The 22,219-nt window shown below is 40.4% G+C and overlaps 1 protein-coding gene across 3 annotated transcripts in view; it reads left to right on the top strand.

Annotated features, from left to right (window-relative positions):
- The window catches only part of LOC110962806 (ectonucleotide pyrophosphatase/phosphodiesterase family member 2), a 75,825-nt gene that overhangs the window by 11,946 nt on the left and 41,660 nt on the right, over positions 1-22,219 (top strand). For all 3 annotated transcript variants that reach the window (XM_022210839.2, XM_051955102.1, XM_051955103.1), the window contains exons 6-20: positions 3,955-4,052; positions 4,855-4,934; positions 5,700-5,819; positions 6,225-6,280; positions 6,885-6,950; positions 10,966-11,038; positions 11,326-11,434; positions 13,861-13,986; positions 14,080-14,111; positions 14,196-14,323; positions 16,589-16,667; positions 17,906-17,993; positions 18,419-18,591; positions 18,688-18,745; positions 20,513-20,652. In XM_022210839.2, the coding sequence (XP_022066531.2) occupies positions 3,955-4,052; positions 4,855-4,934; positions 5,700-5,819; positions 6,225-6,280; positions 6,885-6,950; positions 10,966-11,038; positions 11,326-11,434; positions 13,861-13,986; positions 14,080-14,111; positions 14,196-14,323; positions 16,589-16,667; positions 17,906-17,993; positions 18,419-18,591; positions 18,688-18,745; positions 20,513-20,652 (1,426 nt within the window). The remainder of the gene's footprint in view (positions 1-3,954; positions 4,053-4,854; positions 4,935-5,699; positions 5,820-6,224; positions 6,281-6,884; positions 6,951-10,965; positions 11,039-11,325; positions 11,435-13,860; positions 13,987-14,079; positions 14,112-14,195; positions 14,324-16,588; positions 16,668-17,905; positions 17,994-18,418; positions 18,592-18,687; positions 18,746-20,512; positions 20,653-22,219) is intronic.

Below are 22,219 nucleotides of genomic sequence, written 5' to 3'. Positions count from 1 at the left end.
ATGAAATTGTCTCTTGAAATTTATAGCTTAATGTTTTATTATAAAATGTGATATATCAGAAATACTTTATTGATCCCTGAGAGGAAATTGCTTCCTGTGCAGTCATAATTCTTGTGCAGTGGGTACAATGTTGAGCGACTTCCAAGAACTATTGTGGAGTGAACCCTGAAAGGACCAGAGAAGGCTAGATGCTACATTTTCCATAATGCAACTTATTGTCTCTGACCCACGTCTTCTCCAGTTTGCAGTAACAAAACACAGCAAAAGCACCACCTTTGTTGAGTAAAGCTGTGACCAGCCTCTACTAGACTAATACAACATGTTATGTAACCTGAGGACAGTTTTCAGTGCATTGACTTTAACTTTTAATCTGCTAGACCACTGAGGCACACACAGACATTCACACCGATGCGCCGAATAAGCTTCCGTTCAGAGTTTCGGATTTAAAAAAGCCCCACTGTTACAGAATCTCAACTGAGTGAATACACTGTATCTGCAAATCTGATAAACATTAAATTAGTATTTTCATTGAACAAGCATTGCCTCACCATGGGAACCTACGTGCATCCAGCTGGTGATTTGCTGCTGAGTTTCTTTTACACTGCTGGTGCTGCAGCTAATAGAACACAGATCACAAAAGTAATTGGTCTATTTATCATTAGGAATAGTGAATGAGTAACATTACTTTCACTTTGATTTGGGTAAAAAGCTGAACTGATTTCCACATCTCATTAATTATGGGACAGTTTTAGACTTAAATGCACTTGTTGAGTATCATGTTCAAGTATACTGACAGTCAATAGAAACTTTGAGGTAGAAATGTATGCAGAATTCTACTTGTAGGGGGGGTGTAATTATTCATTGTGGATTTACTGATGATCTAGTGCCCTGGTAGTTGAGATGATGAGTTGTCATTTTGTCATGATTCATTGCACATGGGTTGGTCACTTTGCAAAAGTGAACCAAATACACACCAAGCAATACTCAGTGAGTATCTGCACAATTTGAGAATGGGTTTTGAAGGCCTATATAAAGGCCCAAAAAAAGGCCACCATTGTTAGTCCAGTGAACAGCATCATGCCGCGTCTATCACATGAACGTCGTCTCCGGGCACTGGGTATGGTGGAGGCCGGTTTGAGCTACAGTGATGTAGCCAGGCGTATGGGCTGTTCCCAACCCACAATCAGAAGCCTGGTCCAAAGCATGCGCCGATGGATTGCTGCCTGCATCGAAGCAAATGGAGGCCATACTCAGTATTGACTATTGTGACTTTGTGTTTGGCAGGTGCCGTTTTCTTTTGTGAAATTCTTTATTTTGGAGTCATTCTTGAAACTTTAGATTTTTGTTTCTGTATGCCAATATGCTAAACAAATGATTCATATGAAGAAAATCCAGTTTCGGGCTTCAAAATAAAAATTATGTTGAAAAATATGGTCTCAAAGTTTTTAATGACTGTCAGTGTACATGAACTTTAAGGTTTCTCACCTCTGATGTTCAGCTGTCACATCAGATATAAGCGTCTGCATGAAAAGTTCCCTGAAATATATATACTACTCAAAAAAATTAAAGGAACACTTTGAAAATACATCATATTCCAATATGGGGAAAAAACAAACTGGATATTTACATTGATATGGACTGGATAATGTGTTAGGAATGGAAAGTGCCACATTGTTTGGTGGGAATGAAAATTATCAACCCTCCCAGGAGGGCTAAATTCAAGACACCCCAAAATCAAAGTGAAAAACTGATGTGGCAGGCTAGTCCATCTTGCTGAAATTCCTTGGCAGCAACTCAAAATGGTATTCAGTAGTTTGTATGGCCTCAATGTGCTTGTATGCATGACTGACTATGCCGGGACAAACTCTGAATGAGACAACAGATGGTGTCCTGGGGTATCTCCTCCCAGAACTGGACCAGGGCATCGCTGAGCTCCTGGACAGTCTGAGGAGCAACCTGATGGTGTCGAATGGAACAAAACATAATGTTCCAAAGATGTTCTATTGGATTCAGGTCAGGTGAGCATGGGGGCCAGCTAATGGCATCAGTTCCTTCATCCTCCAGGAACTGCAGGAGTTCTCTTACCACATAAGACTGGGCATTGTCGTGCACCAGAAGGAATCAAGGACCACTGCACCAATGTAGGGTCTGACAATAGGTCAAAGTATTTCATCCTGATACCTAATGGCAGTCAGAATGCCATTGTCCAGCCTGTAGACATCTGTGCGTCCCTCCATGGATATGCCTCCCCAGACCATCACTGACCCACCACCAAACCAGTCATGCTGACCAATGTTACAGGCAGCATAACGTTCTCCACGGCTTCTCCAGATCCTTTCATGCCTGTCACATGTGCTCAGGGTGAGCCTGCTCTCATCTGTAAAAAGCACAGGGTGCCAGTGGTGGACCTGCTAATTCCTGTGTTCTATGGCAAATGCCAGCCGAGCTCCACAGTGCCAGTCAGTGAGCACAGCGGGCACTAGAGGACGCTGGGCCCTCAGACCACTCATTAAATCTCTGATTGTTTGATCAGAGACATTCACACCAGTGGTCTGCTGGAGGTCATTTTGTAGAGCTATTGCAGTGCTCATCCTGTTCCTCCTTGCACAAAGGAGCAGATAGCTCTCCTGCTGATCGGTTGAGGACCTTCGACAGCCCTGTCAAGCTCTCCCAGACCAACTGCCTGTCTCCTGGAATCTCCTCCATGCGCTTGAGAACGTTTCATTTATTAGTGGAAAGCCCCTTGAGATGTAGCATCTCGTTTTCGAGAGGGTCCACAAAACATGCTGGGAGACAGCAAACCTTCTGGTAATGGCAAGCATTGATGTGCCATCCTGGAGGAGTCGGACTGTCTGTGGAACCTCTGTAGGGTCCAGGTATCGCCTCATGCTACCAGAAGTGACACTTACCCTAGCCAAATGCAAAACCAGTCAGAAAAAATTAAGAAGGAAAAAAATGTCAGTGGCCTTCACCTGTAAACTCATTCCTGTTTTGGGGGTTGTCTCTTTGTTACCGCTCTACTGCATCTGTTAATTTATGAACACCAAAGAAGCTGAAACTGACTAAAAAAAAAAAAAAAAATCCCTCAGTTACTTGACCAGATCAGTATCCCACATGTTTCACTGATTTGATGCAGTACTTGGATTAAAAAGTGTTCCTTTAATTTTTTTGAGCAGTGTATATAAACTGACAGCATTAATGGTTTTCTACCAGCATTTTGCTCTTAGATCATTTGTAGTAACAGCATTCTAAAGTAGGCAGCACACCTTAGCTCCATTTTGTGCAGAAGAATAATTAAATGATGCATCAAAAGCCTTGTTTTATGGCAATATGCTCAGAGTTTGATGAAGAAAACTGGTTAAAGAATGGTGATCACCACCATTATGACAGCTCTTATCACTTGTTGGCTTGGTTTTGTTGAGTCCAGCTAATGCAAAGAAAGCCTAGATATGTTAAACTTGCTTTGTATTACACAGCTCAGTTGGACAGTGGACTCAAAGTAGCCTTTAACTTGAGAAAAAGTCATTAAAATAGGTATACACACACAGTTGAGTTAACAGAAGTCAAGAGAAGTTTTGTAGGGTCAAAAGACAAACACTAGGTCCTAGAAGTCTCTTTGATTGCCCACTTTCTGCATAGTAAACACCCACATCTTCTGAACATTCTCGGGTTGCATGGTTTAATTATCAATTTGTCTGATCAAAGTGATGAGTCAGACTCATGCCCTTACTGAATTTTAAACTCATCTCCATGGTGCTGTGCCCTTTAAAGTTCCTCTTTAAGGACTAGAAAAGAACTTGAAAGCTTTAGTGCGGATTCCTTCGTAAGTAAGATTCATCCTGAAATGTTTTGGTGGGTGGATGGATGTTTTTAAAAAAAAAAAAAAAAAAAAAAAAAGACCTGATCAATGCCATTTGAAGTGCCATTTTTAAATTTTGTGTCATTCTTCTGCAGCTTCATCCGTCCCCCTCTCATTATGCTCTCTGTTGACGGGTTCAGGGCCTCCTACCTGAAGAAAGGCAAATCTGTCATCCCCAACATACACAAACTCAGTATGTCTTCTCTCCTAATTTCTCTGCACCTAAATCTAGCTGTAGTGACTGATTTCTATGCTTTACTGATGTATACTGTAGGTCAGGCTCTAGATTAGCTGTAGATTACATGCATCATCTAGTACACTGTGGGTTTGAGCTTGATTTTAGTGCTTTAAAGACCGTTATTGTCACAAGCTAGGCGATGTGAACCCATGAAGCAGGCAAAACAGGCAGGCAGGTGAATTTAAGGAGGGATTTAATGCATGAATTTACAATATAAACAGAAAATACCTCAAGTGGGAAGCACAGGGAAATAAACAGGACAGTGCAAAAACTAAACTAAACAGAGGGCGACGGACCAGACGGCCGTGGTGGGGGCTAAACTAAAGCTAGGCTAACGGGGAGAGGTGACTTACAGAATGTCCAGGGTTCAGGAGACGGGACAGAGGCAGAGTTGAGGGAGCCGGTGGAGGTAGTGTGGCGAGGGCAGAGAAGCAGGCAGACTGGAAGCAGACAGAGGGGTGCAGAGCGGAGGAGGGGGTGACGAGCCGACGAGGGTTTCTGGGGTGAGGAGAGGAAGGCAGAGCAGGCGAGGTAATCCAAGGGGAGACAGAGTCCAGGGAGCAGCATGCAATAAACAGAGTGCAGCATGCAATGGCCCAGCAACAGAGAAGTGGAGAGAGCCAGGTTTTATATTGAGTTGATTACTCATTGTGAGCAGCTGCGCTCTGTCACAGTTGCTGGCAATCAGCTTGGATCACAGAGCAGGAGAGGGAGGGGCCATGACAGTTATTGAAGAGTTTCCTCTGTTTCCTCACAGGAACATGTGGTACGTCAGCACCATATATGCGACCCGTCTACCCGACAAAGACTTTTCCAAACTTATACACCCTCGCTACAGTAGGTGACCCTGTTTCATGTTCTTATCATGTAGAAAGTACAGTAAAGCACTGCTGTTAATGAGTACGCCTGTGCTTGACAGCTAAGTAAACACTAATGTTCAAACACAAATGTTACAAACACTACATTTTCACACTTTTGAAAAAAAGAGTAAAATAACCGCCTCATAAAGATACAATAAATTTCTATAATTAACATACATTAGAGTTTCCTTAATTTTACATGAGATCCTGTTTTGCTTGTTTGTTTGTTAGTTAGTTTGTTTTTAGATTCATGTTTAACAGCAAAACTCCCTACTATGACAACGACAGCAATAATCATAATTATCATTGTTTCAGTAATCAATATATTATGTAACACTATACGACAATGATAATATTATGAAATAAGTAAATATATATAGCATGTTTTTTTTCTTATAGCAATATGCTGTATTTATTAAATTTATTATATTTGGAATTTACTGATATTTTCCTGCTTTAAAAAAAAACAGAAAAAAAGAATAAAACCTACACTACCATTCAAAAATTTGGGAACACCCAGACAATTTCATGTTTTCCATGAAAACTCACACCAGCTAGAGTAGTCATTTACCACATTAACAATGTCTAGACTGGATTTCTGGTTAATTTAATGTTATCTTCATCGAAAAAAAATATGACCTAAAACTTTGGAATGGTAGTGTGTACATACAGTGTAAATGTCTTCAAAAGCCTTCATAGTTTGGGGAGATTTTTTAATATATTTTTTTCCATTTCTGCACAGGGACTGTACCCAGAGTCTCATGGGATTGTGGGAAACACGATGCATGACCCGGTGTTTAATGCCACCTTCAGCCTGCGAACCAGAGAGAAGCTGAACCATCGCTGGTGGGGAGGACAGCCGGTGAGTACCGACTGGATTCCAGCTGGTGATCGGACTGGAATTCATTCAAACTGAGCTAGGGTCAGTTTCTATATCTGTATAATAATGGGATGATTTAGAGTTTTTGACGCATTTGTCATTCATCAGTCTCACTGTAGCTCCGTCTACAGATCCTCCGTGACAAGCTACATTTTATTTATGTTTTCTAAATATCAGATTTTACCTTGCCTAGTGTAAAGTGCAGCCACACTGCATCCAAGATATAAAGAGTAAAATTAACTCATATTGGTGAACTGTGATGGCACAAACTGATGAATCACTGAACTGTTGGATTTTTAACCTGAAGTCATGTGTGAAGGACAAACATAACGCAGTATAAGAGTGACGTTAGATTTCTCATGACCTCATTTCTTGTCTGTTTTGCAGATCTGGATCACAGCAGAGAAACAAGGAGTGAAAGCCGCCACTTTCTTCTGGCCTTGGTACTGAAGTTGGTACTGGAATATTCTACATTAGCTTCAGATATTGAATCGACTGAGCTCCCAGAGGGGATGCAGAATACAGGAGGAGGACACTTTCAATTGTACCTACAAAAACACAATTTGTTGTGACTGACAGACACAGATTCACTTCAGCAAACATTTGCATATCCATGACCTAACAATCACAAGGGCAGACTGACTAACAATGACTCAAAACATACACACAGACACACACACACACACACACACACACAGGACAATCCTCCTACACACTTCATCACAGCAGAGACCATTGAAGGCTGAGTGTTTGCTGATGTTCTGCTGATTGACATTCACACCAGGAGCCTCAATCCAGCGATTCAAGACAGAATACAAAGACTGAAATACAAACATCACACTAGTCTCATTGTCTGCACACAAATATTACTAATATCAATATCTTTATTGTTCTGAATGTGCTTCCTGATTACAACCCATTGGCTTTTTCCACGATGTTAAAGATTTACACACGCACAACAACACACAAGCTGCAAAAAAACATAGTCATGGTGTTTTTGCATCCTAATTTATAGCCTCCTAATCATCAATAAATGTTTATATCCAGGGTGATTCCTCTTGAAAGGAGGATTTTGACCATTCTGCATTGGCTACATCAGGCTGATCATGAGGGGTGAGTCACAAAACCTATGTTCCAGTACAACTAAAGTGCATTTATGTTTTTGAAGAAATGCATTTTCACCATATAAGGTAAGATGATGTTGTGGTAGGAAGCACAAAATCTGCATGAGTAGTTTTGAGGGGAGGTAAAAGTCAGCAACAAGACCTTCACCCGGGAGAAACGTACTTTATTCTGAGACTTGATTACTTGCAGTTCAGTTAATTTTAGGCATTAGGCATTGTGAGGTTAATTGAAATATGATAATTTCAGTTAAAGTACTCCTTTTTACAAATTGTAAAAAGGAATCAACATGGACAAAAGTTTTCCGAGTTCCCATAAATGTCACCACTATTGGAAGAAGAAATGGTGGCTCAGTGTGGGATAGAGACTTTAGAATTTATGTTTTTGAAGTATTTCATACTCTCCACACTGAACTCTTAGTTCAGTTCAGCCGACCAACATGGAATTTGTATTATCCGACTGTTGGTCACAGCTGAGTTACTCAGTGTTCAGATTTGCACAGAATCTATTTAGTGCAAACGGTTTACTTGTGGTGATGAAATATCACAAATTTTAGCTTAGATTTGTGAGTTTCCCAATAAGAAGGGACATCACAGGACCTGTGAATTCAAGGACCTGTGAAAAGTTAAAAATCTCACATTTTTTTTCCTGTTTTTACAGTTTTTGGCAGATGAATGATGCCACTTTGGCATTTTGTTATAAAATAGTATACCTTTTAAATCCACTAATGGTTTTTTTGATTCAAAGTAATTCTTTATAACAGCAGAAAAACCTCTGGTACAGATTATAACATGACCGATGACTACGTTTTACTTCAGAGACAAGTCAAAATGTCTGTCTAGTTTTGGGCATCATTTCTTTCGGTCAGAATGCATTACACATTCAAATGAATCTCTTAGGGTTCATATATCTCCTATTTGTCTCACATCAAAAAACCATTCGAGTTAATACTGCTAAATTTAACCTTAGTTTCCATGTCTGAATATTGTTTTTTCAAGTTAGAAACAAGTTTAGTCCCCAACATTGACACCGACACTAATAATTTCAATTCACATGCCTAACTTTTTGTGTAATTTTACTATGTCCTTATTCAGCTGTCAGATTTTAAATTGCTTTGTTAGTTCAGTCAAACATTCCTCATTCAGAAGACCTTGATGAAAACGAACAATGGTAAAGCTGCTACCTCGTCCAGGTTGGGTAAACCAGGGCCTTCCCCTGGAGCCAGACCTGGAGGGGGAGCTCGTAGAAGAGCGTTTGGTGGCTGAGCCTTGGGGTCCCGTGGCGTTCGGTCGGCCACAGCCCGAAGAAGTAACACGGGGCCACCGCCCAGTAGGCCCACAACCTACAGGGCAAGTCTCGGTTGGGTGCTATGTCCACCGGGCAGTAGACAGGAGCGGGCGCCTGGGCATGTCACCCCCTGGTGGCGTAGACTAGCTCTGGGGACGTGGAACGTCACCTCACTGGTGGGGAAGGAACCTGAGCTGGTACGGGAGGTGGAGCGATACCGGCTAGATATAATTGGGCTCACCTCCACACACAGCAAGGGTTCTGGAACCAGAATCCTGGAGAGGGGTTGGACTCTCTCTTACTCCAGAGTTGCCCAGAGTGAGAGGCGCCAGGCGGGTGTGGGGATACTCACAAGCCCCCGGCTGAGCGCCGCTTTGTTGGAGTTCTCCACGGAAAACGAGAGGGTCGCCTCTCTGCAACTTTGTGTTGCAGAGGGGAAAACTGTTGTCTGTGCTTATGCGCCGAACAGCAGTTCAGAGTATTCAGCCTTCTTGGAGTCTCTGGGTGGTGTCCTGGAAGGGGTACTGCCCGGGGATTCCATAGTTCCCCGGGGAGGCCATGGAGAAGGACTTTCAGTCGGCCTTGGCGAAGTTCTGGCAAATCGTTCGATGCCTCAGGAAGGGGAGGCAGGACTTCGCTCAGGCAATGTACAGTCGGGGTGGAGAATTGTTGACCCGTACTGGGGATATCGTCGAGCAGTGGAAAGAGCACTTCGAGGAACTCCTGAACCCGGTAAACACGTCCTTTATGGAGGAGGCAGAGCCTGAAGACTTGGGGGGATCTTCGTCCATATTCATGGCAGAGGTCGCTGAGGTAGTTAAGAAGCTCCTCGGTGGCAAGGCGCCAGGTGTGGACGAAATTCGCCCTGAGATGTCTTGGTTGACATGTCTATACAATGTTGCGTGGTCATCGGGTACAGTACCTGTGGAGTGGCAGACCGGGGTGGTGGTCCCTATTTTCAAAAAGGGGGATCGGAGAGTGTGTGCCAACTACCACGGTATCACACTTCTCAGCCTCCCTGGGAAAGTTTACTCTCGGGTGCTGGAAGGGAGGATCCGACCGATAGTCGAACCTCGGATTCAAGAGGAGCAATGCGGATTCTGTCCTGGTCGTGGAACAGCGGACCAGCTCTTTACCTTTGCGGAGCTGCTGAGGGGGTCATGGGATTATGACCTGCCAGTCTACATGTGTTTTGTGGATCTGGAGAAGGCCTATGACCGTGTCCCCCGAGGGGCTTTGTGGTGGGCACTGCGGGAGTATGGGGTCCCGGGCTCGTTGTTATGAGCCGTTTGGTCCCTGTACAACCAAAGCAAGAGCTGTGTCCGCATACTCGGCACTAAGTCAGACACGTTTCCGGTGGGTGTTGGACTCCGCCAGGGCTGCCCCTTGTCTCCAATCCTGTTTGTGGTTTTCATGGACAGGATTTCAAGGCGCAGTCGTGGTGGGGAGGGTTTTTGGTTTGGGAGCCTCAGGATCGCATCTCTGCTTTTTGGTGTTGTGCCAAAAAGTCATCATCTGCCAAAAACATTTTTTTTGTCCACAATCGTCATGCCTCTGCATAATTTCACCTTCTCTGTTTTCTATGTGAACCAGTTTAGTAATTTTTTTCTGAGCTGAAGTAGCTTTAAAGGACCAGTTTCCACTTGAAAAAGGGGACGTAGCACCTACATTGTGACTTAATTGTTGGTAATGCATCAAATTGATTTGATTTCATTCCTTATTTCCATTGTCAGTTAATCTCTTGATTATTTTCTAGGTCAGTTCATTAGCCATTTGGTATGTAAACGCTCAGAAAATCTTAATGCATGTCAATCAGAATTTCTCAAAGCTCAAGGTGATGTCCTCATATGTCTTCTTTTGTATACAAACCAAAGAGATTAAGTTTGCTGTAGTAAAAAATTAAACAAACTATCCATTATCTATACACTGCTTAATCCTCATTAGGGTTGCAGGGGAGCTAGAACCTATCCCAGCTGACTTAGGGCAAAGGCAGGGGACACCCTGGACAGGCTACCAGTCTATCACAGGGCTACAAGAGACAAACAAGCACACTCACATTCATAGCTACTGACTAGGGAATTAATAGTCGTCCAACTAAAAATGGGTACAATTCCACCTCCTCACTGTTGTGAACAATTCAGAAAGAGAAGCAGCTGGTTTATTTACTCTCTGGAACTTCTTCTTCAGAGAAAACCCACGCATGCACAGGGAGAGCATGCAAACTCTGTGCAGAAAAATCCCAGGCCCAGACCGAGACGCGAATCTGGGATCTTCGAGCTATACTGTTGCAGGACAACAGTGGTAACCACCGACCCACTGTGTAGACGGAAAGACAGTTTTGAAGCTAGAGTCAGACAATTTTAACTTTTTTGCTCAAAAAATGACTCAAACCAATTATTTAGTGATCAAAAATTTGGTGACTGATTGATTTTTCATTGCATCGAAAACCAAAATGTCAGACTTGAGTACAACATTTCTTTGGACACAATTATTCAGTTCTTTGAAATGTTAAAGTTTCGCAAAGACAAACCTCTACTGTCACCAAAGAAACAGTTGTGTGTATTTGAATGTTGTGACTGTTAGATCCACATACAAGCAGCTGCAGATGTATATAGACAGAGTGATAATCAGTTTTTGGCGCCCCAAGGGCACCGTCTCACACTAGAGTGGTTATCTGGTTAAAAATAGATCTCATGATTTAACTTTCATCTCTCTTCAGGCCGTATGTTTACGCCGTCCACTCAGAGCAGCCCGACACCTACGGACATCGGATGGGACCACTCAGCAGCGAGGTGAGTCTGAATTGGCTGAAAGTTGGCATCATTGGAGGTAGGAGTCACAATTTATTGTGCTGCAGCTTCATCCAGAATGCTTCAATCATGTCTCAGGTTCATTTATTTGCAGGCGTAGGTTTAACTCATCCAAACACACATTTAACAAGCCAACACAGACAATAGACAACCTTGTAGTACTCAAGCTTCCAACCATCTCCAAAAACCACCAATAAAACAATCCATATTTTTAATGCAATGCTTCTATGAGACTTTAAACCTCCAGCCATTTCCTGTTTGGTCCACAGCTGGACAACCCTCTGAGGGAGGTCGACAACATCATCGGTCAACTCATGAATGGACTGAAACAGATGAACCTTCACCGGTGCATCAACGTCATCATCGTAGGAGATCATGGTATGAACTGCCCATTGCCATGTATATTCAGAAGATTCTGTGGAATTAAGTGCAAATTTTAAATAGGGAGCTTGTAGAATAACTCAAACGGAGACAAACCCATGAAGGGCCAAACACATCATGCTGCTATTGCATGCCTGAGTTTGAATCATTTAAACCGAAGGAACCAAAATCTCCAAATTCACTTAGTGTCAATGCAGACAGTTTTAGTTTTATGAATCCAGGCTGTCTTGCTGCTCCACTTCAAAATAATGGCAGTGAAATGAATTTAAAGCAAAAATCTACACCTTATCTGTGTGGGACAAATCTCTGGTTTACCTAGATTATCTATTTCTGCAAAACTTTTTGTAGCAAGATGACCTAAAGCAGACTACAAAGATGGGAAAAAAGGTTACAAACTTAATTGTAAAGAGTTTCTGGAGAAACGAAGTGTGTAAACATTGCATCTGGAGAGTTGGAGGGCATCAGAGACTACAGAGTTTGGAGTGAAGTTTGTTGGGTGGTTAGTGGAACCATCTGTCTGGCACGTGAGGAAAAATTCAAGGCTCAAGAAAAAATTATTAACACGAAGAGATTCACAAGTTAGATCAGAGAGTTTAAATGAGAGCACCTGGCTGCCACATTGTACAACTGAACTGTCTAGCAAAGAGTGGTGGAAAAGCACGGTTCTGACCAATATGTACAACAGCAGGTGTTAACTATACTGTAAAAAGTGTTAGCTATACATACTATAGATATTTTCCTGCTTAGAGTTTTAATTTGTTGCCTGTATGCTCTGCGTACACAATGCCTGCAATTCAGCCAAATATTCCCCGAATTTTGTCACGTGTAACGGCTTCACAGTTGCACAGAATTTTTACTTTTCTACAGAATCTGATTGGTCCAAAATGTTTGTTTTTGATGATTTTTAAAAAAATAAAACATGTCGAATAAAGTGCTTTTGATTTCAAGCTTAGTTTTGATTGTGATTCATGATGAAATGATGTATTTCATACACAGGTTTATGGCAGTTTACAGATAACTGGAAAGCATTATCCTGTTTTTGTAGTTTCTAACTCTGATAAATGGTGGCAAAAGAAATATAAGGGGGAAATGGCTTTTAGGTGCTGTTAAAATAGAGAAATAAATACTACTAAGGAGGACTCTCAGGACTCTTTAGAGTTGAAACACCTTTCCGAAAAGAAACCAAAAATTAGAAAGAAAGGGGAGGCGTCAGACAGGGAAACAACTGTCACATTAAAATAGATTTTCATAACTAATCAGAGAGATAGCCTAAACGCTCTCACAATAAAAATAAATACAAAACCACACCAGATGGAAAAGAACTACTGTCATTAACTTCATCTTCATTATTTTCAGATATATCTCAAACTTAAGTCCATTCAACAGAATCCCAACTAAAAATCAGACACTAAGTAATTCATTTCAGTCATTTCAGAACATTTCAGCACATCTCAATTAATCAATTTTCATTTTGTTCAAGTTGTTTCAGTGTACTTCAGTTTTTAAGGTAGGAAGAGGATGTATATGAGATAGGTGAGTGTTGGTGAGCAGCTAGGAAGCCGAAGAAGACTGAGGAGACAAGTTAAAAATGACAATGTAGCCTGAGCTGAGGCAAGAGAAAAAAGGAAGAAAAATGGAGATTTAGTACAAAATCAAGCAGACTTACAGTACCTTAACCATGGTCCAAACAAAGTAGCCAAGCAAGAAATAGAGGAGGTGGAATGAGTTTTGTCCAGTTCTGCAGTTTCTCAGCTGGTTCTGGTTTCTACAGCTGCTCCATTTACTTTAAAACATCCATTTTTAAGTGAAGATGACCAGAAGCTGCATTAGTCTTTCTAGAAATCTCCTTTTTCCAACTCCTGTTTCACTCCATTGTACTCCAGGCCTCCTCTGTTTGCCACACTCAACTCACAGATGCTTTAACACCTCACTTCCTGTCTACATTTTCTGCCACTTCCTGTTCTGTTTTTAATTTCTTTCTCTGCGACAATGTTCTTAAAAATATGAACGTTGACTTGTGATTGACCATGGTGACTAATCACAGCAGCTCTAAAATGTTTGTTCATGTAATTCATATTACTAGTAGTGACCCTTTAAACATTGAAGAGGTGCAAACCTGTAAATACTTAGGTTTGCACCAGTAAAACCGAATAATCATGAGTCTGTCAGGACCGATGCACCCCTTCTATACATGGCTTATTATTCTTTCATTGTTGTACTGTATTCAGACTTAACGCTGTTTTTTCTTGAAAAAATACCTCACAATTTTGCACCTTATTTCATCTACCTGGACAATTTGCATATTACTTTTCAAAAATTCTTGCACATTAGTTTTCTTATTTTTTTTGTAAATGTGTGAGCTTCTGTATACCTTGAATTTGTCTAATACTAATAGCAGAAACATGGGTGTTTCTATATCTCAGGTATGGAGGAGGCTCGCTGTGACAAAACAGAGTTTCTCAGCAGTTACCCACTCAACATAGAGGAAATTACGCTGATCCCCGGATCGCTGGGCAGAATACGACCTCGAGACCCCAAATCCACCACATGTAAGACGATCACAACTGAGTTTATCCATGGGAAATAATTTTAAATACAAAACAGGCTTCATATTCCTCATTCCTTCATATTTCTGTTTCCAGATGACCCCAAAGTTGTGGTTGCAAACCTCACTGTAAGTACCACCCCATAGTACAGACCCAACCCAACAGTCCAGTCTGTAAGGTCGCGTCATTCACCTTCATATTTGTTGTTTCAGTGTAAAATGCCAACTCAGCACTTCAAGCCGTACCTGAAGCAGCATTTACCCAAGAGGCTTCACTACGCCAACAACCGCAGGATCGAGGACGTCCACCTGCTGATGGAGAGGAAGTGGCACATTGCCAGGTAAATCACTGTGAATTTCTGATTCAAACACAAGCTTATTAAATATGAAGAAATCATTAGCTCAGTGTGAGACGTTAGAGGGAGAAATTAGAGCTTCACAGAAGAAACCTCCAGCTTCCAGTTCCTCATTTTCCATTTTTCTTTGTGAACAAATGTTTACATATACTGGTAAAGACCATGAGGGTATTCCACGAAGCTGGCTAAAACAGGCTGGGCTTACGCCGGTAAGCGTGGCTTGAATAAGCGGCAACTTTAATCTCAGCTGCAAGTAGTTCCACGAACGAGGCTCAGCTGTTTTTCAGAGACGCTTATTCAAGCCAGGCTGATCCAAGCTGCGTCCGGTGGAGATAAAAAGCCCCGACGTGTCGATCGTCGAAATGATGATATTATGTCTAAAAACAGAGCGGAGACTTTCTCTTCGGCAGAGCAGAAACTTCTCACGGAGTTGTACGAGGACTACAGGGAGATTATCACAAGAAAAGGCAACACGGTTGCGATAAATAAAGCTCGAGACGCTGCCTGGCAAAGCATTGCCGACCGTTTAAATGCGTAAGTGTTTATTTTCTTTTTAATGAAGTACTTAGTCTGAGCGTACACACGCACACGTCTGAAAATTTAATTTTCAGAGGGCAAGTTTTTGACACTGATTAGGGATAACCCACAACTTGCAGTGGTTGATGACTTTTTTTTCCTCACCCTGAAGTTTGTCACACTACTGTGGCCCAGAGGAGATCAATGTTGATGAAACAAAGCTTTTCAAAACCCATTGAAGACATTTTTTATGTGTGTATAAACATATATATGCATATATATATATATATATATATATGTATATATATATATATATATGAGAGAAAGAGGCTACAACATAGCCTGGTTTTGTATAATGTGATGGTGGTTTTCACTTTTTACTCTGGTAGGCCTAATTCATGTTCTTGATTTGACAAATATATATCCACCATAGATGAATAAAGCAGCAGGTAACACCTAAAACCAAAGTAGGAATACTTTGGAAAAAAGGGGCAACTTCATGTGGAGATGTTTCATCAAACACTCAAACTTTGAATAAAAAAGCAGACAAAAACATGTAGGCCTATAGAGGAGATGTCATTTTTATTAGAGATGATAGTGCTACTGTGCCCTACATTTAAATAAGGGAGAAGACACAAATGAGCTTGTACACAAAATAGTTATCTCATCATTTGGCATCACCTTTGGATTATCATCATGATCAGATTGGACCGCTGGTAAAAGGAAGGTATTCTTTATGGAAAACTGTGGCTGTTGTGTCCTGCTTATTTTAAGACAATCTGTGCCTATTCCTGTTACGTGTTGACTGCACTTTGAGGGTGAAAGAAGAAAGAAAATCAGATATTTCCAAGTATTTACCGCTGGTGGATTCGAACCCACGGTGCAATGAAAAGTAAAACCACATTTCATCTACTTAACTACGCTTTAACCACTGAGCCACAGTTGCACACTGTGACAAAATGTGTAGTGTAATATGATATAGTTTGATTCACGGTTATTCCGGCGTTATTTAAAAAAGGTCTCAATGTATGTCACCGAACAAGAACATCATTGATTACAGATCAAGATGAATTTAATGTGTAACATGCGGTTCACAGGCGTCTTTCTGAAGCTCGTCAGAACCTTCTCTGACATGGGGCTAAAGTAAGCTTGACTGTTAGCCTGCCCCGGACCAGGCTTGTCGCTCTGGCTGAGTTACCATGGTTACCAAGCCAGGCTAGCCCTAAGCTTTGTTGGTGGAACAAAACTCTCACTAAAGTTAGCGAAGCTGACCGAAATAAACCAGGCTTAGACCTAAGCCAGCTTCGTGGAATACCCCCCATGTCTATCACAGTAGTCTTGACTTCCCAGTGATTCCTTTAACTCTTAGTTTTCCAAAATGGAATCACTGAAACCCATTTGTCTTTGTAACAAAAAAACAATCACACATTTTGGTTCTTTCACAGATTTACTACAGGTCTTCTACAAATAATGACACAATCAGAGTCATTGCAAATTTAAGACTGCCATGATATATCTGGTCTTGACAAGTGTATGTCAGGTTTTGCTCCTTATGTGTGTCTTGAGAACCTACACTGAACAGAATCAGATCCACCTCTAAATGAGTTCAGTGTCAGGTTGAATATTTGTTAACGTTTTAGCTCCAGAAATGGAAAAAAATATTTCACACCTGCACCATCTAGTGTTTTTTAGTTTCAGTCAAGATTTTGATTGTTGTAATCCTATTTGTTTCAGGAAAATGCCAGAAAAACAGAGGACTCACTGTGGTTTCTTTGGTGATCACGGCTTTGACAACAAGATAACCAGCATGAGGGTACTGTGCTATGTTCAAGCCTTTCTCCTGTATTACATTTACTGTCTACTCTAATTGTATTTTTAAAGGTGTTGTAGAAATAAATTGTAATTATGCAGCATTCCTTTGATAAATGCATCTCCCTTTAGTGCTGTAATATGTGGTGTCAAGAGGGACAGTTGCCAGCAGCCTTCAGCCTGCACATTAAAATGTTATCAGATGTGTATATTAGTTTGTACACAGTTTTAATTATGAAAGGGAGGAATATTAAAATGCCACATAGGTGATCTTGGTTTAGCTTCCATTTTGGAAAACTTCTCATGTAAATCAGCATGAGATCAGTTTGTATAGAAAGCAGTTGGACAGACATGTATATTTCCAGTTACAGTATACAGAAACTACAATCTCAATAATAAATACCGAAAGTAAAACACTGACAAATGATCAAGTAGAGAGGAAGGAAATACTTTAATACTGATCTGTGAGATATTCAGACTGTCAGGAGTCAAATATCCATATAAATGTTAACCTATGAATCCTCATGACCCTCACAAGATGTTTATGTGCTGCAAAATACTTCAACAACTAAATCAATCTGAAGTTCAGATACAATAAACTAGAATTGTGATCTACTGAATGCAGTTCATGATTTGTGATAATTGTCACCATCAGATGCACAACATGGATTCTGGTTTCAGAATTAGCCTTCAAAATGAGACACAAAATCTTAATCTCTCAACTACAATAAGATCTTTCTGGTAGTGTTCAGTCAACACTTAAAATCAATCAGCTGTTCCAGCAGTTGACATCTACATGTTTCTGCCTTGATCTCATGATATATCACCAACGCCATCATTACGTCAGAGCAAGTCAGGATTAAGTCAGAGAGAAATCAATCTAACCGACGTATATTGTGCGATCATTAATTTTTGCAGGTCTGGCTCATCTCAAACAAAGATGTTGTCGCACTGTTTTTCTGATGAAAAGGTGGCAGTGCAGTGCAAAGAAAAGCAACAATTTAAGGAAGGAGCTAGTAAACATGATATGAATATGATGCAGGATATAAATTTTTAATCAAGCTGCAGCAGTGCCCTATAAGGAGTATCCGTTTGTCTGTACGATACGCTAAAAACACAGCTTCTATTTCTATGTTTTTTACGTTTTAATTAGGATTTTCACTTCAGGAACCACTGCCTTTGTATGCATTGTGTTAATGACATGTACATTTCTCTCTTTTTTTAAATTTTTTTTGCATGCAGACGATCTTTCTGGGCCATGGACCGAGCTTCAAATTTCAAAAAAGAGTGCCAGAGTTTGATAACATAGAGTTATACAATGTCATGTGTGGTGAGAAAGCTTATGTTTTTCTTAAATGATGTGTGTTCTTTAATGCAAATAGAGGCTTGAAAGTGAGGTTTGTGGTTTTGTTCTTGTTGATTAAGTAGAAAGTCCTAGTTTTAGCAGCAATTAAGAATCCTGCAGAGCTTTTCATAGATACCTCTGTTTTTGCTCCTAGTTTTCTCTACTGTGGACAAATTTTTCAGTTGAATATAAAGTCCTGCACCTCTATAGAAACAGCACAGCAATGGCTATAAGTAAAGAAAACTGAAAAAAAATGCTTCTGTGCAGTACAGCAAACATTGTAATGACTTAATTATTGTACAAAAATAGAATAAAAATTGGAGTCAGTGTGTCCAACGTTATTCCAAGAGTCCACAAAACTAAATAACCTGTCAGATTGAGATGATTCTCCTCCTTCTGTCTTCTGTCAGACTTGTTGGGGTTGAAGCCGGCTCCAAACAACGGGACTCACGGCAGCCTGAATGACATGTTGAAAGAGCCGCCATTCCAGCCCAGCATGCCGGAGGAAGTCACACCACCGTCACCAGCGTCCGACTCCGATGTCACCGTGACACAAGATCTGGGCTGCAGCTGTGATGCTGAGGTCAGTGGAGGGCAGTGACATCACCAGTACATCATTAAACCAGCAGACCACAATGCATCTGTTGCTCAGTAGCTAACTGCAAGTTCTCTGTTTCAGAACAAAGTGGAGATCATTGAAGCTTTTAACCCTGCGCCAGACGGAGCCTATAATTACAGTAGGTTTCTGTTTTTTCTCTGTGATTTTTTTTTAAAGAAAAGTGCCTCAAGATCTTGAAACATGCTCAGTAGAACAGCTGTACATGTGAAGCAGCTTAAGAAATCTCCAGTTCTGAGTCTGTTTTTTTTTTCCAAAAAAATACAAATATTATCTGTGTATTGCAGACCCGAATTAATGTATCAAAAGCAGCTTAAAAAAGTGATATTTCATCAAGATCACTTCGTTCTACATGTTTCATTTAAAATTTTGGCGTCTTCTGTTCTGTTAAAAATGTAACATTTGTGTCACCCGTTACACAGATGTTGCACAAAGGGAGAGCACAATATTCAGTATTCCAGTATTCCACTGGAATATAGAAACACTTTTCTAAGCCATCACAGTTTATCTTAAACACATGAGCTCATTTAGCATCACAGAAGACTTTGTCATGGTGCCGCTTTACCACCTGAACTCTAACCCTTAAACCAATACAATGCTCTCTGCTTGCCATCAAAGAACTGGTGCCTCCTGGGTTGAAATCATAGACTGTATATAAAGATGGACATAGCATCTGGCTCCAAAAATGAAGCCCACCCGGAAGTGTCAAAAACTGGCAATATCACGCCGTCCGCTAGGGTTGGCTCCAAAAAGCTTTTGCTCCATAGACCCCAGTTCATCACCGGAAAAAATAAAATTTGACAGACTCTACAGCTCAGGATTTTTTCCCCCGTTAGTTTTCATGGTCAAAATGAGAGATCAGGTGGCCGATCTTAAAATAAATCAATAATGAATTTTAAATATATCGTGAAAGTTGGCGGAGCCAGGGGGCGTGGCTATACTTGATAGACAGTCTTGTCTGGAATGATTGACAGATCCTTTAGGGTGAGGCTTTCAGCAGTCTGGCTTCAGTCTGGCCCGCCCATAGACTGGTCCTGCCCCTAGTTGCGCTCCGGTTCAGCCTGTTTGATGACGCTTTTTACGTCACTGGCTCCAAAAGATCCAAAATGGCGACCAGGAAGTAGCAAAATCCGGGCTTCATTTTCTCGGCGTTGAAACCAACGGGTGACGTCACGGTTAGTTCATGCCTGGTTGAAACAGTAAAAAGCTCTGGTGGCAGAACTTGGTACTACAGCTAATTTACAATAATTAGAACATGTATTATCTAGTGAAATGGTATCACATCAAACTGGCAGACACTAAGCATTAAGTGACTGTGATTGGATTTGGGGCAATAAAACGTACTTAATTCTAACTGAGTAATAATTCATGTTTAGTATTGTGAAGTTACACATATAGTTTCAGCCTCCATCCATGATTGTTCTGTTTCTATAGAGGTGCAGGACTTTATATTGCAGAAAAAATGAGCCCACAGTTAGTAAAAATGTAACAGAAGCAAAAAATACCACTAAACTGCTTTGCACTCAAGGGTTAAAAATGCATTTTCGTTCAATATTCAACAATGTACTGCTGCAGAGTTTACATTGTCTGAAGTAGAATGCAGCTGTGACAATTGGTCAACCCTGAACAATCGAGCTAAATACTAGAATAAAGCTAATTTGGCTTTTTTTTTTTTTTTTTACCTCAAAAACAAAACGTTTTAGCCTCTTTGCTCCACCATCGTTATAAAGATGGTGGAGCAATGGAAGTAAAACTGAACTCACTGTGTGTGTGTGTGTGTGTGTGTGTGTGTGTGTGTGTGTGTGTGTGTGTGTGTGTGTGTGTGTGTGTGTGTGTGTGTGTGTGTGTGTGTGTGTGTGTGTGTGTGTGTGTGTGTTTATGTTTGCAGATAGCACCCATCTGCCGTTTGGTCGACCAGCGGTGATGTTCAACACTCAGTACAGCCTACTTCATCATGTGGAGTTCATCAGTGGATACAGCAAAGACCTGGCTATGCCTCTGTGGACGGCATACACACTGCCACGACAGGTACAACACACACACATGCACGCACGCGCGCGCGTGTGTTAAACTGCATGTCACACACACACATACACATGTTCTTCTTGTGTTTGCTCAGAAACACATTGTACTGAATCCCTGGTCACTAAATATGTCACCATTATATGCCAAATCTTATCACACATTATGTCTCCGAGACTTTATTAACAAAGTGTGAAGTTTATCCACCTATTTATCAACTCAATTTGATTATAAAGTGATTTTTAGGGGTTTTCTGTTAAGAATATGCATCATAAGTTCTTGTAATGATGCTGTTGTTCTTGTTTTTTTGCTTATAATTAGCTGATATTAGTTCAGCTCTCAGAAAAAATCAACCTGAAGAGAAATTATCTCACCTTTCTGATGGAAGGTTATAGAGAAGTTGTACTATTTCAGTGCTCTTTGGTTTATTTTATGTTTTGCATTTTGCAAAACAGCTCATAAGTGCAGTGTTTTGGTGTATAGCACCTTTTAAAAGCAGAATTAACAAAGTAGTAAAAAAGAAAAGACTCATGAAGAACACTGAACAACAGAAAGAGAAAGATCAGGAAGGCAAAAGTGGAAAAAAAGAGTTAAACATGGCAAGACAACTTTCAAAATATGACATTACAACAGTAACACATAAGAAAGTACATGATCCAAAATGCCATATCCAAGTAAGGTAAAAGAACAAATGGAATAATATAAGACAATGGCTTAAAAAGGCAAAACATATTAATGCTCAAGATAATAATAATAATGTTAGCAGTAGTAGTAAAAGTAAATATAATCCAATAAATATTGAAATAAGAAAATAGATAAAAGGTTACATAAAATCAAATGAATAAATAAATGTTTAAAACATGCTGTCAAACGATTAAAATCTTTAATCAGATTAATCACAGGGTTGCTGTGGATTAATTTTGATTATCATGATTGAATAGCATTCACTTTTAATCTATATTAATTACGTTTCATTTTGCATGAGCGAACGGATTCAAGAAAGAAGGGAATATATGTGCATTTAACATGTTTATTAAACACCTGTGCTTCGGTGAAAAGAAAACTCCTTCCTGTAGAGTGTCCATATTACTTTAAGTTGGTGGACTGTTCCGTCTTTGTAGGGTTTTTTTGTATTCAAAAAGAGGGCCAACGTGCTGTTAAGCGCAGAGGTATTCAACTAAAATTGAAAGAGGTCTAGTCAGAGAAAAGTCCAGAAAATCATAATGTCTAACTTGAATTAGTGTGATATATGTGGATGTAGCCCAGTAGTTTAATTAGCATCTTCATGTTTTCAATACCCGACCATCAAATGTAATGAATTCAGTATGGCTGAAAAACATTTTGACAACATTATTAATTAATACTTTTGATATAAATGCACATCTGAAAATAAAGTGTAGAACTCGAAAAAATAAAGCCTGAACAACCTGAACCAACTTAAATCCATCTTAAATACACATTTTCATAGTTGAGAAGCTGGCTCGCAGCTGTATGTTGAGCCAAACATAGTCAACATGTGCAGTGTGACTTTCCTCTCGGTGTCGATTTGTTTATTACTCCACCAAGGAACACA

Source organism: Acanthochromis polyacanthus, chromosome 11 (assembly GCF_021347895.1).
Source record: "Acanthochromis polyacanthus isolate Apoly-LR-REF ecotype Palm Island chromosome 11, KAUST_Apoly_ChrSc, whole genome shotgun sequence".
NCBI lineage: Eukaryota > Metazoa > Chordata > Actinopteri > Pomacentridae > Acanthochromis > Acanthochromis polyacanthus.
Note: the sequence above shows the minus strand (reverse complement) of the source record. Positions and strands in the feature narration are given on the sequence as shown.